The sequence below is a fragment of the Magallana gigas genome, chromosome 9, assembly GCF_963853765.1.
Source record: "Magallana gigas chromosome 9, xbMagGiga1.1, whole genome shotgun sequence".
In the NCBI taxonomy this organism is placed as follows: domain Eukaryota; kingdom Metazoa; phylum Mollusca; class Bivalvia; order Ostreida; family Ostreidae; genus Magallana; species Magallana gigas.
Window position 1 is genome coordinate 50,009,754 of NC_088861.1, and position 16,959 is coordinate 50,026,712.

Consider the following 16,959-nt stretch of genomic DNA (forward strand, 5'->3'; position numbering starts at 1 on the left):
CCTGTTTTCATTTGACAAGTTAACGAAAGTCTTTGTGCGTACAACTGGCATAAAGTTGCCGCAGAAAGTATGCTGGTTTATACAGGAGGCATTAATTTATAAGAATTTTTTTTTTGTTGGAGTACATGCTTTTTTTTAGGAGTTTAAGTCATTGTTGTTAAGTTCTTATAGTGCACAATCATTAAAAACGGCAATCGGAAAACAAAACATTCTTTTTCTTTTCTTTTTAACCACAAAATATGGAATTAAAAAAACTCTATGCATTACATTTTATTTATTAACTCCATGCATTTAAAATCTACCTTGAATCAGAGCTGTGTGTGTGTGTACCATTACGTAAGCTCTCCCTCGCCCGCGGCCGAGAAAATCGGTCACCATGCTCGCGGCTGGACTACCTAGCGGTCAGCGGTTATCTAATACACGAGAGTTGCGTCTCTCATATATGAGTTTATTTAGCCGCGAACTCAAGAATTGTTTTAGTTTTGATTACACAAAATCTTTTGTTGATTAAACGATTGGATGTCAAGTAAGAAATAGTTCATTTAATTAATAAAAGCAATGTCATTCTCTAAAGCAATAATAGACAAAGATCAATTGTGGGGTTTAAGTTTAAAATATATAACTTCTATTTGATAGAGTAAGGTCATTATATTGCAAACTGTTCAAATCTTCCTTGGTTGTGAGCTGTGCGTTTCTGTGCGTTGTACCTTTACGAAATATATTCTTTGCCCACGGCCGAGAAGATCAGCGACAGCTGCATTACCTAGCGGTAAGCGGTTATTTAATACACAAGATTCGCACACCGCGACTTACACTTACATGCATATGAACGTGTTTGAGTTAATATAGCCGTATATACAAGAACTGTTTTAATTTTATGTTATAAAAGTTTGTCCTACTTGTATATATTTAATTAAATATTTGAGTGTAAATGAATATTAATGAACGATATTACTCCAAATCGGAAAAATCGTTAGACATAAACTAATGGTTGGTTTGTTTATGTAAACTACTTTAAAAACTGTACAATTAATGTTTTAAATCAACACCCCCCCCCCTCAAATATTAAACATTTAAATGATGATAATCCCTCGCACATGGCTGAGGAGATCCGGCGCGAGTGGATAAGTGATCCGCGGTCGGTTCGTGTTCTTCTACATGTACATGTACATTATGACGCGTTTATGTTTCATATTTTGCACGACACAACTATATTTTATTATGTTTTCAACTATTATATTGGTTTAAGATGAAAAGATAAATTTATTTTACTTGTACAGTTGATTAAGCATTGATTTATACGATAGCGTATAAGGTAGTTTAAAAATCAAATCAAATTATAATCAAAGTTCCATGTTACATGTTTGCGGTAGGTGCTAGCACGATAAAGGAATGCCCTGAATTGAGGCATTCGATGATTATTTTAAAAAATATTCACATGAGTTTAAACAACTTTAGATTAGATTCTATCGGTCACATATTAATCACTACTGTAGTTTCATTGTGGAAGCGAACTCATTGCTGCCCCCCCCCCCCCTCCTCCCGCCCCGCTGACTGGTGCTCGCGCTGGATTTTTTTTAATTGGAGAAAAGATAGCAAGATCTGTCGAAAATCATTTTTGGTGGTTTCTTATGTGTAACATTTTGTTTCACTTTCCCACCCCTTTGTTTATTCGGCCAGTCTGTGTTAATTCAATTGCCGCATGCGACCGAGAATCTTGTGTCGCTTCAGCGCACACAGCTCAGAACATTTATAGCCCCAGGTCATCAATTGTTATGTAATTGAGTAACAGTTGGAAGGGTGATTTTACTACATAAAATAATAAAATCATAATATAATCTATTTGAATTGAGTACCATGCGTATAGATTCCCATAATAATTAATTTTTTTATTACCTTTCTATGTTTACATTTAATTTTGTTCAAATAATTAATAAATTTTCTATCATTTAAATTGTGTGCTTCATCAAATACGTATTCCGATTACCTTGAAGTCATTAATTTTCCATTGGCTTTTGACAAAAGAGAGACGCCTGACCATCCAATGAAAACAAATACACAGAGTTTGATTGACAGGTTTAGCCAGGTGCAGGTCTCACCCGATGTCCGAGGTTATGTGTGCTGCTTGTACACAGCCGAATGGTCTCAGTAAGAGTTATCGATATAAATAAATAATAAAAATACATGCTTATCAAAACATGATCGTGCAAGTTAAAGTTGATTTAGGTTTGTTCCAATAGAAATCATGTTTCACTAACTGTATTTAATATTTTTTATGTATAGCGAATTTTAATATTGTTTCAGTACTGAAACATCGCATGAAAACGTTAAATATACATGTAATTATCTGTTACTAGTCGTCTTTTAATATATATATACCTTTCTTTTGTTTGTTAAAAATTCGCTCAATTTTGTTAAAGTAATGTAAAACACGGGCGCCATTTTGAAACAATTAACTTGTCAGAGAGTTCCGAATGAAATCTGATGAACGTTTCACACGGTTCTCGCACGCTTTGCTCGAAACGATTTACACGCTTTGCCCGAAACGCTAAACGGTTTACATGAAACTCTAAAAGGTTTACACGAAACGTTTCTCGCATGTAGGCCGCACGCTTTTTTGGTGTAGTAGTACGTTTTAGGGTCTGTAAATTTTGTCAGCACGCAATTCTAAACTTGCACATAGTCTTCAAAAATTTAGAAATATTTTAATATAGAAGTTATCTTTGAGAAAGGTTTACGTGTTTTGTAGGCGGGTTCAGTTTAAAAAAGAAATACAATTCCTGACATGAATCATGAGTACATACTGTTTATAACAATGCTTGCTACCCTTGAAAATTTAACTCGCCATTAAACATCTCACTTTTTAAAGAATGTTTGAAACGATTACATAAACTCTGCTCGACAAATAGTTTTCCTAAAATATTTTCTTCCTTTCTTTGTTTCAAAACACGTTTTATATACAGGCTTTCAATCACAACACGTTTTTATAACAAAAGCAGAACTGAAAGTATAGTCATTATAATCGTTTGACACCATATAACATATATTTTGAACTCGCAGCAACAACGGAAGACCTACTCGGGGCTTTGCCACGAGCTCTGCTCTAGTTAAACTCAGCTTTTCTACAATACGTATACACGGCCGTCATATAAAGCACAATGTGTATTACTGACATGACAATTTAAACGAACGCGGGATTGCTCCCGATAGAACAATTCTTTTAAAGCAAAAAAAAAAAAAATACTGATTTGCGATGGATATAATATAATTATCATCGTGGAGATGATTTTAAAAAGTGAACTTAATATTCGTATACGATAATATTTGAATCCAAAGCCGCTAGTTTTAAGTTACGGTTATTAGGGATATTAATTATGACTTGCCCCGCGTTTCAGGTTTTTTACTTGCAAAACATCTACAAACGAAAATACCAAACAACCTTCAGCAGCAACTTATAAATTATTTATTCCATACACAATTCTAAAGAGGTAATTAAATAAATTTTATAAATGCTTTATACTTGTATTCGCTATCTTCCATGGAAAAAAGTGGCATGGAAAAAATGTTGTTCAATGTTCATCAAATACGTTGTAGCCTTAGCAATCGAAAATAATTAACAAACTGTATATTGATAGATTGACATATCAACAAACATTCAGACCCGCATTGTGTTTTCTTACAAGTTCTATAAAACGTAGACTCAATGACTGAATTCTTTACCGTTTTCCGTCTGGGTTATTTTGAATCACGTGTGTACGTTATGTGTAGCCATATAGATGAACACTTTAAGTGTTTAAATTTTAAAAGAAATTGTGTACATGCAGAGCATTGCAATGCTAGGACAATAAAATTCCAACAATGTATATGATGATGCCGGTCAGACTGATACTGGTTCTGCTTGTTCTACAAATAGCGAATGTAAGACGAAGTATTTGGGTGTTATATTTTAAACAAATATAAGTATTGTTTTCTTAAAAGCTTGCATTACTCAACAAAGTATTTTATTGGGATCATTCTTAGTTACCTTAGCTGCATATATGTACCGCTCTGTCTGTATCCAGGAAAAAATTGACTACCATCCGAATTTTTTCAAACAAGGTCTACAGACTTGCAGCTAACATTACCTTTAAAAATACATTTTAGAATTTGCCGCTGTTTATAAATTCATTAAAAAGACGCGCAGAATCAAGTGGTTATATGGCGTTTGATATGGGATTTATGACGTCTATTTATATTGTTTTCATTAAAATTATTTCATTATTTCAAGCTTGTGGGTGGAATGAAATCAGTTTCACATGTTATATGACATAAAGATGTCCTCTCCCCACTTTTTCTCGAAGCAACTATTTTTATAAAATTTACATTAAAAAAATTGAATTATCATGGAGTTGCTCTCTCCCCCCCCCCCCCCCCCCCCCCCCCAATTTTGGTAGCAAGTAAAAAAATGGTATGAAAATCATGAAATTATGAGTGAAATTTTGAAAATTTTGGAAAATTCATTTTTTTTCTTTTTTTGCTTGTCAAGATTTGTTGGATGAGTTTGCCCCCCCCCCCCCCCACACTTTCAAAAACGATGCTACGTGCTTGGAAATTACTCATTTCTTTATTCCCCTCTTTAATAATCAAAACAAACATAACCGATCCAGATAAATATAATTACATGTATCAAAAATAAACTTAAAAAACAAACTACACATTCATCCTTCACCCACAATATTGCCTTTTCGATATTTGTCATCGTTGTAGACCCGTGTAACAATCTGTTAAGTAGGTGCTTGCACGAAAAAGATCCCCTTGCTGATCTACATTTTCATTAACGCATACAAAGAAAAAAAATATATTTTGATTTATTTTTTAATTTCTTTTGATGTAAAAAAAAAAAAGAGAAGAAATTGGTTCTCAGTCTCTCTTTATGCCTGTTTGTTAGCGGTTAATCCAAGTTCATTTTGAATATCCTTTTGTAATTTAAAAAATGCGATGTAAATTTTTTTCATGCAATATTTCGGATAAAGCAATGAAGAGTTGTTTCTTGAAATTTTATTAGACCATAAAATTGTAAAATGCTAACATTGAAAATTGTGCCCGATTTCTTTCTTTTTTTTAAGGTAAAACTTTATTGATTTAAAAAATGATTCTTTGAGACAAACAAATTGACATAATCAATAAGAGTTTGAAAATCTCTAACTGCAGGTCTGTAGCTTTTAGTCAGAAAAAGAATCGGATGGACGACCTAGGACACAGATCGTCCATCCGAATTTCTTGAAAATTGCCATTATTTTCGTACGCGGACGCAATACTCACCGAGACTAAATGGTTCGTATCTTAAGTTTTAAGGTAATATTGGTTTTCTGATAATTATGAACATGAATAATTAAATAAAAATGGTTAAAATTACAGTAAAATTACCGGCATCGGTCTTCTCCGTGCGCGGATCTAGAAGGGGAAGGGTTCCAGACCCCCCCCCCCCCCCAGCGAAATTTCTTTCAATTACGTGTTCATTATAAACTTACCAAATATGCCTCGGACATCCCTTGGCAAACTCAAATAACCGTCTGACTTTTCAACCCCCACCCCGGAAAAATGTTCTCATCCGCTCATGTTCCCCCTCCTCGAAATACAAAATTATTCTTCAAAACCCCTTGTAAAATTTCCAGGATCTCCGCATATATACTAATAGATTCATTGGCGCTTGCGTTCGATAAAAATGCGTGTAAAACGTTTGCCAGTGGTCTTTTTACCATCGTACCGGGCATAACCACAGTCCCACTCTGTGAATAAAATGCAGCGAATCAAACTAGAGACAACGTGTTAAGATCTGTATTTGCTTATAAACATGTAGTATCATCGTGCAAAATGCACTGTTCAATTATAATTTTTTTTTTTACTTTACTTGTAAAATTCAACATCTGTTTCGTAATTTTTTCTCACAGTTTATTTCTTACATAGTTACTTTTTTTATTTAGTGATTGACACTTATTAGACTTTATAGAGACAGAGTGTCATGTCTCAAGGACTGTTAATCTCTTAAAACAACATTGTGCAATTATCAGATTTTCATTTCTTGGACATCAAAGACTCATTGAGTTTATTTAATTATTTTATATCTGTGAAGCTTTCACTCAGCTTACTTATATCATTACCTGTTAATTGCAATTTATTCTCATTGTTAAGATTCTTATAAATAGTTATGTACAATTTTCAATGCGCAGTCTGGAATACGGCGGCCAGCCCCGGCCACGTCCGACTCTCCCAGAGTCTTGAGTCCGGAGGCCACTTCTGGCCATATCCGACTTGTTTGTAACATGTCTGTCTGTTAAATTGTTATAATGTTGCCATCGTTGAGTCTCGTCCAATAATGTGGAATCCTGCACCAATTGCCTGTTTATTTCTCTGGAACTGTATACTGGTGGACCTTCGGGAATACGGCAAACCTACCCTTCGTTTTAGCTTACGGCCCACAGCGCGCCCCAACCTTTTACACTTTACGCCAACATTCCCTCACCCGGTTCGTACTGCACACGACCGATGCAGATCCAGACGAATTCTCTATCACCGTAAAATCTACACGGTCACAGAAATATAATACTTTATTTCTCAGTGTTTACACATCTAATATTGTACGATGGTCAGCTATCAATTTTTTGTAATTTTCTTGTATAATGCAAAAAATGTTTGAATTTAATGAGTTCATCAGTAATGAAATGGAATATTATTTAATGGGATTTTGGGGGAAAAAGGTTATGAAAAGACACATTAAATCGTTACTTTCATGTATTAATAGAGTTAAATAAAATTTAGGAAAATTATTAAAATAATCTGACCATGGTTTTTCATTTTATCATTACCATATTTTCACCTCTTTAAGTTCGTTTTTCCAGTTTTTAAACTTGTCGTCAATTGCTAATAGAAAGACATTCTTTCAAATTATACACATATCATTTATGAACAATTTAAGATGGTGACATAATAAAAAACAACCACTTATACAGATGGTGAAAATTAGGTTTTTAAAATTTACGATGCTAAACTTAAATGATATTTCGTGATCTAAAGAGACTGACTTAAAAGGTAAATCCAGCGTTACAAGAAAAAAAACATTGTTTAGAATATCATTGCATCAATAGCTCATTTTATTAAATATATCAAAGCTTTTGAATAAATCACTTACCTTATATTCCTTCAAATGCCTTGATCTGTTCTAAAACCAGCGCTCGGTCAATCTTAAAATCAGCGTTAGCTTCTTTCCATACAATTTTTTGTTGTTTTCTGAATACATGATTGTAATTCACAGGCACGAACGAATTTACTTGACTCGAATTCTATACTACCTATTGTAATTGCTTCTATTGTGATAAACAATAAACGTGTTCAACCGTAATTTAGTAAGATATGAAATGATTTAAGGAGTATATGATATCTGGTAACCACAATTTAGTAAGATATGAAATGATTTAAGGAGTATATAATATCTGGTAAAACAAACACGTCTGATTTCACCCAAGGTGTGATTAATTTTATTGTTTTATTTTTGTTATTTTAGAAAGAAAATTATGAATAAGATTTAGACAGCTTACACAAATAAATGCGGTGAATATACTTGTGTTTTATGTGTTTTATGTATATTTATAACTTTCACTATTGGCAGGTATTTGTAAATTTGATAGTTTTTGCAATGATTTTGCTGATAAATAAATATATATATATATATATATATATATATATATATATATATATATATATATATATATATATATATATATATATATTCGTAAAATTTACAGTTATGAAGAATAAATGAATTACAGAAAATATATACATGTATGTATTAAAGATGAATGACGATGAATGAAAGATGAATGAAAGACAAATATAATATTCAGTTTGGATCAATATTTAACCCACTCATTCTTATAACATAATGTATAGTCTTGATCCATGATTAACCCAGTAACTCCCATATCTACCTTCAACCGTCAAGCAGCTTCCTTCACATACCTTTAAGATGTACTCCTAAATTAAACATAAACTACCCAGATTTGACAATTTTAGATATTAAAATATCATTATTTTGTTCGATGCAGTAAAGCCCACACAGTGCAAAAGGCACATTATGGGATTAATGCAAAAGACAGGGAACCTATTTGAAATACAAAAAATGATAATAGTACTACGTTTGAGAACCTAGACTCTCACCATCCTTTATACTAACGAGATTTTTTGCTATTCACTGACAAAGACAAATTTACTAATCCCATGATAGGTCGCACCTACAAAATATTAAGGAACATTTCTTGTCGCACAGATCTAGACAACTGCATTTATTTCATCAGCTGCAAGGTTGTCTCAGGATTTTTCCTGCAATTGGTAGCAACCTTTACACCTGCACTAAACACTAAAAGAAAACATTTTATTTCTTAATATTTTAAATCTATTTTCATTTTTTTACGTTATGTTTACGTTTGTCCTCGAGGTTATACAACTGCTTTTTTCTACAACTGTTCTCCCTAATTTCTTGTTCGAAACGATGATTGTAGCCTTACATATTAAAATATGTACCTTTTGCCTCAACTGGAAAAGGGAATGCCTAACAGTCGTGGGAGTTTATGAAAATTTTGAATAATTTTGTTTTACCTGGAGCAGATGAAAATCCAGTGAACGTGCGCGCAGTGGATGTGCTTTTCCCTGGAGTGGATGCACGTGTAGTATACACAATTTTACTTCGAGTAGATATAAGTCCAGGAGAAGTGCTTTTACCTCGAGTTGATGCCCGTGTAATAGATATACTTTTACTTCGACTAGGTATAAGTCGAGTAGATGTGCTTTGACTTGGAGTTGATGCAAGTGTAGTAAATAGACTTTTACTATTGGTAGATGTAAGTCCGGTTGATGTGCTTTCACATGGTCGAGATGAGCATTTTATTTCTAACATGAATTTTACTCTGAAACGAAATACAATGTACGTACAATATACATTACAATGTATAGTGAATGTCAATATGTAAGGGTTTGTTTTGTCACATGATTATTCTTGGAAAGATGTTACAGTAAACCTGTTTATCAACAATAAAGTTCAGGATAAAATTGCTTTATCTTTTTACATTTCTCTTTTCATTCTCTCGTAAACAGATATAAACTATGTAATTCACCAAAAAATATAATCCATTTTCTGAAAGAGATAAATTAGTTTGTAAAATGCTTCTTAATAATAAATCTAATCTCTAAATTGTTTAACTCATTAGTTTTACAACATATAAATAAAACGCAACCATCAATAGATCTTTGAAAGTCAGGAAGCTTATTAGTAAGGAAATTTATAAAAGGAGTGTGTGATATCATTTGTGAAAAGAAAGACAATTCTGTAAAAGCACATATTTTTGTTGGGTCAAAATTTCGTTGTTTTAAGGTAGAATAACACACCTGGAAAAAGTCACTCAAATTAACAGGAAATTTTTGGATAATGAAAGATAAAATGATAAATAAACTGTACAAATGTCAAATAAGCGAAGAACTTGCAGTTTGGAGATAAAAAAATGAATATCTAAAATAATTATTCCAGTAAGTACACCAAAAGCCCCTACGGGATTCGAACTTGGGATGTACAGATCACAAGTCCGACAATTTGTCCACTCGGCTATGGAGTAATTTACGTGTTTCAGTCCATAAAATTCTTTTAATAACACGAAATGTCGTTTCGATCAGCGGTCAGCCATTTTATGATGATGTGTTATTACCTTAAACCAAATAAAATTTCGTTTGCATTTAATTTCATCATATTGTAATCTCTTTGTACTCATTAAAACTTTGGTTGAACATTTGTCATGCTTTAATTTCGTTGATTTATACTACCAACGGAAACAACGAAATTAAATCCTCGACGAATATTTCTCAAAAACCATATGTGTTGCTCTTCTATAACGGTTTATTAATAATCATTTATAGTTGCTATGGAAAGCACCTTTAACTTTTAAATCAATATGACTTCACAATAAGCAGCATGATGTCATATTTTAATCAGAAACATGTCAATTTCATTTTCTTTTAACTGAATATATCTTCGATTTCTCTGTATTACGTATAATTATGATTGATGACGTCACATGTATGTTTAATAGAAAAGATCAATATCGCAAGACAAATCATCGGAATGCAGTGTAAACAATGTCGAAAAAAGATATTTAATACAGATACCCAAAATTTAGATGAATATCAGTTAGGATATAATCAGGATAATTTTGTTTTATCAGCGAGTGCTACTAGGTTAGCAGATAGACATGTATATGGCTTGACCGGTCTTTCCTCTGCAATGTGTTAAAAAAAGACAAAAGTGTAACACTACCTTGAATATTATGAAAGTTGAATTTTGCAAATCTCAAAAGCACATTACATAAAATCATTGAAAAGTGCTGCTAGAATCATGTGCCTTGTTGTAAAAATAAATCCGTAGGACTTTCAATGAAATTGAAGAAGTTGAGAGGGTTTCCGATAATTAATGTCAATATTTATTATATGCGATTTACGATAGGATTCTAGTAGTAATAGTAATAAACATGAACTAATTGCCGATCGAATTATTGTAGCAAACATACAAATGAACTGTCAATGTTGTTAAGGTAAAAAAGTTATCTATTTTTAACTGTCACGTGATACCATGGCATGGCAGCTTCAAAGATTGACTCGACTCCGAAAAATAGAAAAATAATATCTTGGCGAAAATGTTTACTTGATATTAATATTCAGCACTGTTTTCAAAAAAATAAACATTTTTTTAATTTTTTTTAAAACGGTCATTTAACTCTGAGTCGCCTTAAGCAACCCGCGTATGTCATCAGCGATATATATATATATATATATATATATATATATATATATATATATATATATATATATATATATATATATATATATATATATATTATCCTGATTGGATGTAAAAGTTTGCATCTCGAGGTAAATGCTTTAGATTAAAGATACGACAGAGCAGGTAAACAACTTAATGTAATCGCAGTGCATGCGCAAAGAAATTTATATGCCGCATGTTTTATATTTAAACGGAACTCCTTTGATCAACCAACACCAATAAAAAATTGATGATTTTTAAAATATTGTTACAGTCATTTACCTCAGGTTCATATCGGCAGGCGTGGTGGTCACGTTTCGTACTATTGGTCCGCTACCTACATGATTGTAGCTGGTCGTTCCTAAAAAATCGTCCTCACCAACGGGGTCAAGGTCAAAAACTTTGATCAATATATTGAAAATGGGCTGAAAAAATACGTTCAACATAAGAGGTTGAAATTGATTTAAACAAAAACAAGCAGCTATAAATGTGAACTTACTTCTCCCCTAATGTTACCCCAGCGGAAAGTATAGTCTTCTTTTTGAGCAGGCGAGAATAGAAAGTAGTGGGTGTTTTCTAACAGAATATTCGAATTTTTCCTTCGACATATTTCCCTGAGTAAAAAGTTCAAAACATATCATTAGATTTAGTTTGCATATCAACAACAATATATACGAGGGCTGTCCAAAAAGTTCGTGGACAATCGCGTTTTTGTCATCTTAAACGGGTTTATATATGCATATTGTATACCAACATATTTGTCATAAAATTCCAAATCAGATTAAAGTAGTTTTGAATGTTTTCATTAAAATTAAACTTAAATTTTACTGTATTAAAGTGTCGCGAAAAGCACGAACGGCCCATTGTCAAAATTGTCCAAACTTCGAGATTGAGTTTTCAGATAAGAATATTAACAGTATTTTTAATACGGGTAAAAACGTCAAAATATTCAACTGTGACGTAGTCAGAATTGTGAACGTCATTTTCATACGTCATTTAAAGCCGTTTTTAATTGAGCAGAGGATATTTCAAGGAGTTTACGGCAAGAAAATGTCTTTGAAAACGCCAGAAAAAGCGACGTCGGCGGATCGCATGGAACAGCGCGCCATCATTAAATTCTGCGTAGACTCGGGGAAAACACCTATCGAAACGAAACAAATGATGGAGAACACAAAAAGGCATCGACACATATCAAGATCACTAGTCTACAAGTGGCACAAACGATTTTCGGATGGAGTTTGCGATTTAAAAGACGCTGAAAGAAGTGGAAGGCCTTTGCTTTGTGACGATAAAACGAAATCCCGCATTCATGACATTGTCATGAAGGACAGACGTCTGACGTTAAGTGAAGTCGCGTCAATAAGTGATGTTAGCAAATCTTCGGTTTTTAATATCCTCACTGAAGACTTCTGTATGAGTCGTGTTTGCGCAAGATGGGTGCCCAGACTTTTATCCGATGAGCACAAAAAAAAGACGAATGCAGACAAGTAAGGCTTTCATACAGAATTTCAAAAGAGGAGGAGAGAAGTGGCTGGACAGAATCATTACTACGGACGAGACTTGGCTGCATCATTTTGATCCAGAAACAAAAACAGAATCCAGCATTTGGAAACACCGGGGTTCACCAGCACCGAAAAAGGCAAAGTCTGCGAAATCCGTGGGTAAACAAATGTATATATTCTTTGCTGATCGGCACGGAATGATTTTGGTCCACGCTGTATCCTCCGGTCAGACGGTGAATGCTGCATGCTACTCCAAGGTAGAGAACTACCCATTTCATCACATCTAAATTGTAATTACAGATTTAAAAACGTCCATTTCGCTACATTTAGCATATTGTAATTCATAAATTTAATACCCGGACATTCTAATCTTAATTTTGATTTATTTAATTACTATATATTAAAAAACCCACATATTCTAAAGTCACATACAGTGTACCAAACGAAACATTGGTTTTATTTATTACAGGTGTTACGCCGCGACTTAGTTAAGGCAATTAAGAAAAAACGCCCTGCCATGGCTGTGGACCTTGGAAATATCATCCTACAACAAGATAATGCACCTGCACATACGGCAGCTTCCACGTGTCTGGAAATCGAACTCCTATAGGATTCAATCTTCTTGAACACCCGCCATACAGTCCGGATCTTGCTCCGATGGATTTTGCAATTTTTCCTTTCATCAAATCACAGCTAAGAGGAGTAAGATTTGAGAATTCTGATGAACTTAAATATTCTACTCGAACCATTGTATCTAAAATCGACAGTAAATGGTATTCGGATGTGTTCGATTTATGGCTAAGAAGGTGTGAGAAGTGTTTGCAGTGCAAAGGTGACTACGCTGAAAAGTAACAGAAACCAACGCGCTACGTACGACGTTATAAAAACGTCGTGTAACCGTCAGACTGGGCCGTGCGGCCTGTACAGGCAATGTTTTTGTAGTGATAACTACATTATGAGAATGTACATTGTTCTGAATTTTATACACATGCATAATTAAAATATTTTAATACTTTTCTAAATATAACGTCGTTATTTAGAATAAAATCACATGTGTCCACGAACTTTTTGGACAACCCTCGTATACTTAACATCTAATGTTTAGAAAGGGTCTTTAGAACAAATACACATTCTTATTGTTTAATCAGCTAAAGTGCAAACAAGTACATTTTTAAAGACACGCAAGCTTGACACAATTTTCGCAAAATCGTTCTGCAGATCAAGAAAACAGGGTATTAAAAACAAAAAGGCCCGCTTCGTGATTTAGGTCCTTGTACACTATATTAATATATCTATAATTCTATCCAAGCTGGTGATTCTTATTGTCAATAATAATCCAACATCAATTATAAACGATGTACATTCTATCATAGTAAGCGATAGGTAACATCTTGACGCGATGACCCCCCCCCCCCCCATAACCCCTCCCCCCTTTAACCGTTCAAACATAGCTATTATTTTAAACTGAGGATTATATGCGTGCATTTATATGGAAAATATGCTTTTTTGTCGGAATCACTTGCAGGCTTATCTATACTACTATATTAAAATAATAGACTCGAATTTTTGGTCTTTAATACCGAGAAATCGGAAGAATACTGTCATTTGTTTTATATATTTTAAACATCATTGGTACTTGAAGATTACCAATTTGTTTTTATTTTTTCTCAGTTAAGCTTCGCTAATTAATAATCAACGAAAATTCCTCCAAAAATCCCGGAAATCACCTGGATTTTTTGGATTTTACAATCTTGCGCTTGCGCAATACATTCACACTAACGGGATCTTTAGTTTAAATGATAATACAAATACGGGTAAATTTTCATTGGACTTCTGCTATATATTCTGTTCATAGAAAGTATAAAATAACAAATATACATTTCAACTAAGTACTTACTTTTGTCTTCTTGATGACACAAATATTTGATTACATGCAAAAAAGTTACATTATATTTGTTAGGAGAGTTAAGATAGAATATGTTTTATCGTAAAAATGAATAATGTCCTACGGACCCAGTTTTACAAAGAAAATACGTGTACGTTGGTGAAAAGGTGTTGAATTCTTCCATTCTATGGATTAAAATTTTTAGTTGAAAAGTATTTGCAGTCTCAAAAAGGTTTGTTATGATGAATTTGACTGTTATTTCAAAGCAACTTCATTAACTTTCTCCAAAATCGTTCCGGGGCGATTCTGCAATTTTCTGCTACATTACGGGTAGGCATTCTAACTGTGGTGAGGGCCTTTCCCGAGACACATTTAAATTATTCAAACTAATGAAAATGTAGTGAAATTAATAGCATTATTGTAGGCTTATAGCTTTGTTATGTGAATGTCAATAATAAGGTGTGTCGATGTAGGCTACCTATTTCGTAAATGTCCGATATGCAATGTTAACCCGTGCACGCACGGGTCAAAGTCTAGTTTATGCATATGATTATAAACATTTCTTTTACTGCAAATTTAAAAGTTGACCCATGTATTGAGCTAATTCTCTTTGCTAAATATTGAGAATGAAAGCTTCCATTTCCTGCTCTTCGTAGAAAGCGACTTTCACATTAGGCTTTCTATACTACTATATTAAAATGATAGACTCGAATTTTTGGGCTTTAATACCGAGAAATTGGAAGGGTCTCTATGTTTCAAACATAACTGGTACTTGAAGATTACCAATTTGTTTTTATTTATTTTTTTCAATCAAGCTCCCCCAAGTAATAATTAACGAAAATTCCTTTAAAAAATCCGGAAATTATCTGGATTTTTTGGATCTTACAATCTTGCACAAGCACATTGCATTCACGCTAAATCATGTAAATCGTGTAAATTTTATTGAAAATTTGTTTTATATTCTGTTCATCAAAGGAATACAGGAGATAACTCTATCTCAGTGCATTTAATATGAAATATCCCGGGAGTTCCGAATGTCAACATGGTGTGTAAATTCGAAGCGAGTAAAAAACGTTGGTGAAAAAGTATTGAATTCTTCATTAAAATGAATTAAATTTTTAGATGAAACTTGGACTGTTATCTTCAATGCAGCCCCATTAAGTTGCTCCAAAATTGTTTCGGAGCGATTGTGCATTTTTTGCTACATAACGGGTATGTGGGAGGCATATTAACTGGTGTGAAGGCCTGTTCGGATTAGATTATTCTAACTAAGTGAAATTAACAGAATCATTTAAGGAATGAATTCAATATTTATTTGTTTTATACGATATAAAATGGTTTGGGACAGTTAACGCTTTATAAACCGCGAATTACCACAGGAAAATGAAACCATATAAGAAACAATCAATACTGTATATGAACTGTTCCAATCATGTGAGTACAATAAACACATAGTTACCATTGTCCCGGCGAAAGAGGCTGTAAACATACTCTGAAATAAACATCACACTCTACGCCGCTAACAAAAAGTAAATCACAAGCATCCTGATTTCTGTTGTACTCCAGGAATCTGACCAATACATCATAGTCTCCCCTAGTGATCTGAAAAGGAATCTGAGGTCTTCAAACTTATGATCTGGTTTTAAGTAATAATAAATGAAAAAGAGTCAACGTTTAAGTTCGCTTTAACATTTTTTAGACTCCTCTATGTACCTCTATTTCAGTATATTATGTATCAGTACTAAATTAGCAATGAATTCATTTAGATAAGACTTTACCGATGATGCAGATTAACATTGTGAACTAATGATCAATGTGCATTTAAAAAATTAAAGCAAATACATATTATTTAGTCGTCACATTAAATTAACGACGACCTTTTTATAGGTGTAATAAAACAGTTTTCAAAACATAATTCAGTCTGGCATCCAATTATGAATTTAAAATAATATTACAATCATTGCGAGAAATTGCAAAAAATTAAGTTTTATCTTAACTTTCAAAATAACATCAATAGGTGTACCTGTAAAATGAATGACAAGACCCCCAGAAATAAGATGGTGTGAGTTCTTTTCTTCATGGCGTTCGTTTGAAATGGTTTACAACTAAAATATCTTCATGGAAAAGTTCAAAACTGGCTTACTTAAGATTGTTCGATAAAAAAAATGAAGAGGGACGGAAGAAACTTATTGGAGGCCGGCTTAAGCTTTCAATGCGCATTTTTCTGCGTATTCTATTAAAATACAGTGTATATATATATATCTTTTTTTCATTTTTCGATACATTATATTTAATTGAACACAATAAACAAAATACAGATAAAATTTATTAGATTTTAATGGAAAATAACATTTAAGACGATTTTTCAGTTGTACGATAGGTGAGCATTCCTATAATGCATTAAAGACGTTATGATGAAATGAAGCTTTGTGGAAGTATGTTATAAGAAAAAACATAAGATAAAGAGTATAAATCGTATGTCGTTTTATAAACAGAATTATGCTATCCTTGAGTTATTTTTTCTTATTTTTTTAATGAATCTATAATACCAATCTGCAATTGTAATATTCCAAAAATACATCAAAATTTGGTAATTTAAATATTTTGAATGAAGTAGTTTTTACATGTAAGGTAAACAAAATGTTATATTTAATCCTATATAACAATTTGGGGAAAATCGCTATTATAGTATATTTTAATCTGATTCTTAGTGCGAATGATGAAAATTTCCTATA

General features: G+C 32.8%; 2 protein-coding genes across 2 annotated transcripts in view; both read right to left on the reverse strand.

Annotated features, from left to right (window-relative positions):
- LOC117691114 (uncharacterized) overlaps nucleotides 1-16,959 on the reverse strand; it is a 139,913-nt gene that overhangs the window by 107,728 nt on the left and 15,226 nt on the right. The gene's annotated exons all lie outside the window — the stretch shown is intronic.
- LOC117692044 (uncharacterized) lies at nucleotides 8,112-16,393 on the reverse strand. The gene is made up of 5 exons (XM_066071642.1): nucleotides 16,248-16,393; nucleotides 15,684-15,826; nucleotides 11,337-11,451; nucleotides 11,120-11,262; nucleotides 8,112-8,939 (listed from the first exon to the last, which is right to left on the reverse strand). Exons 1-5 carry the CDS (start codon nucleotides 16,302-16,304, stop codon nucleotides 8,585-8,587), a joined length of 813 nt encoding a protein of 270 aa, XP_065927714.1. The 5' UTR covers nucleotides 16,305-16,393; the 3' UTR covers nucleotides 8,112-8,584.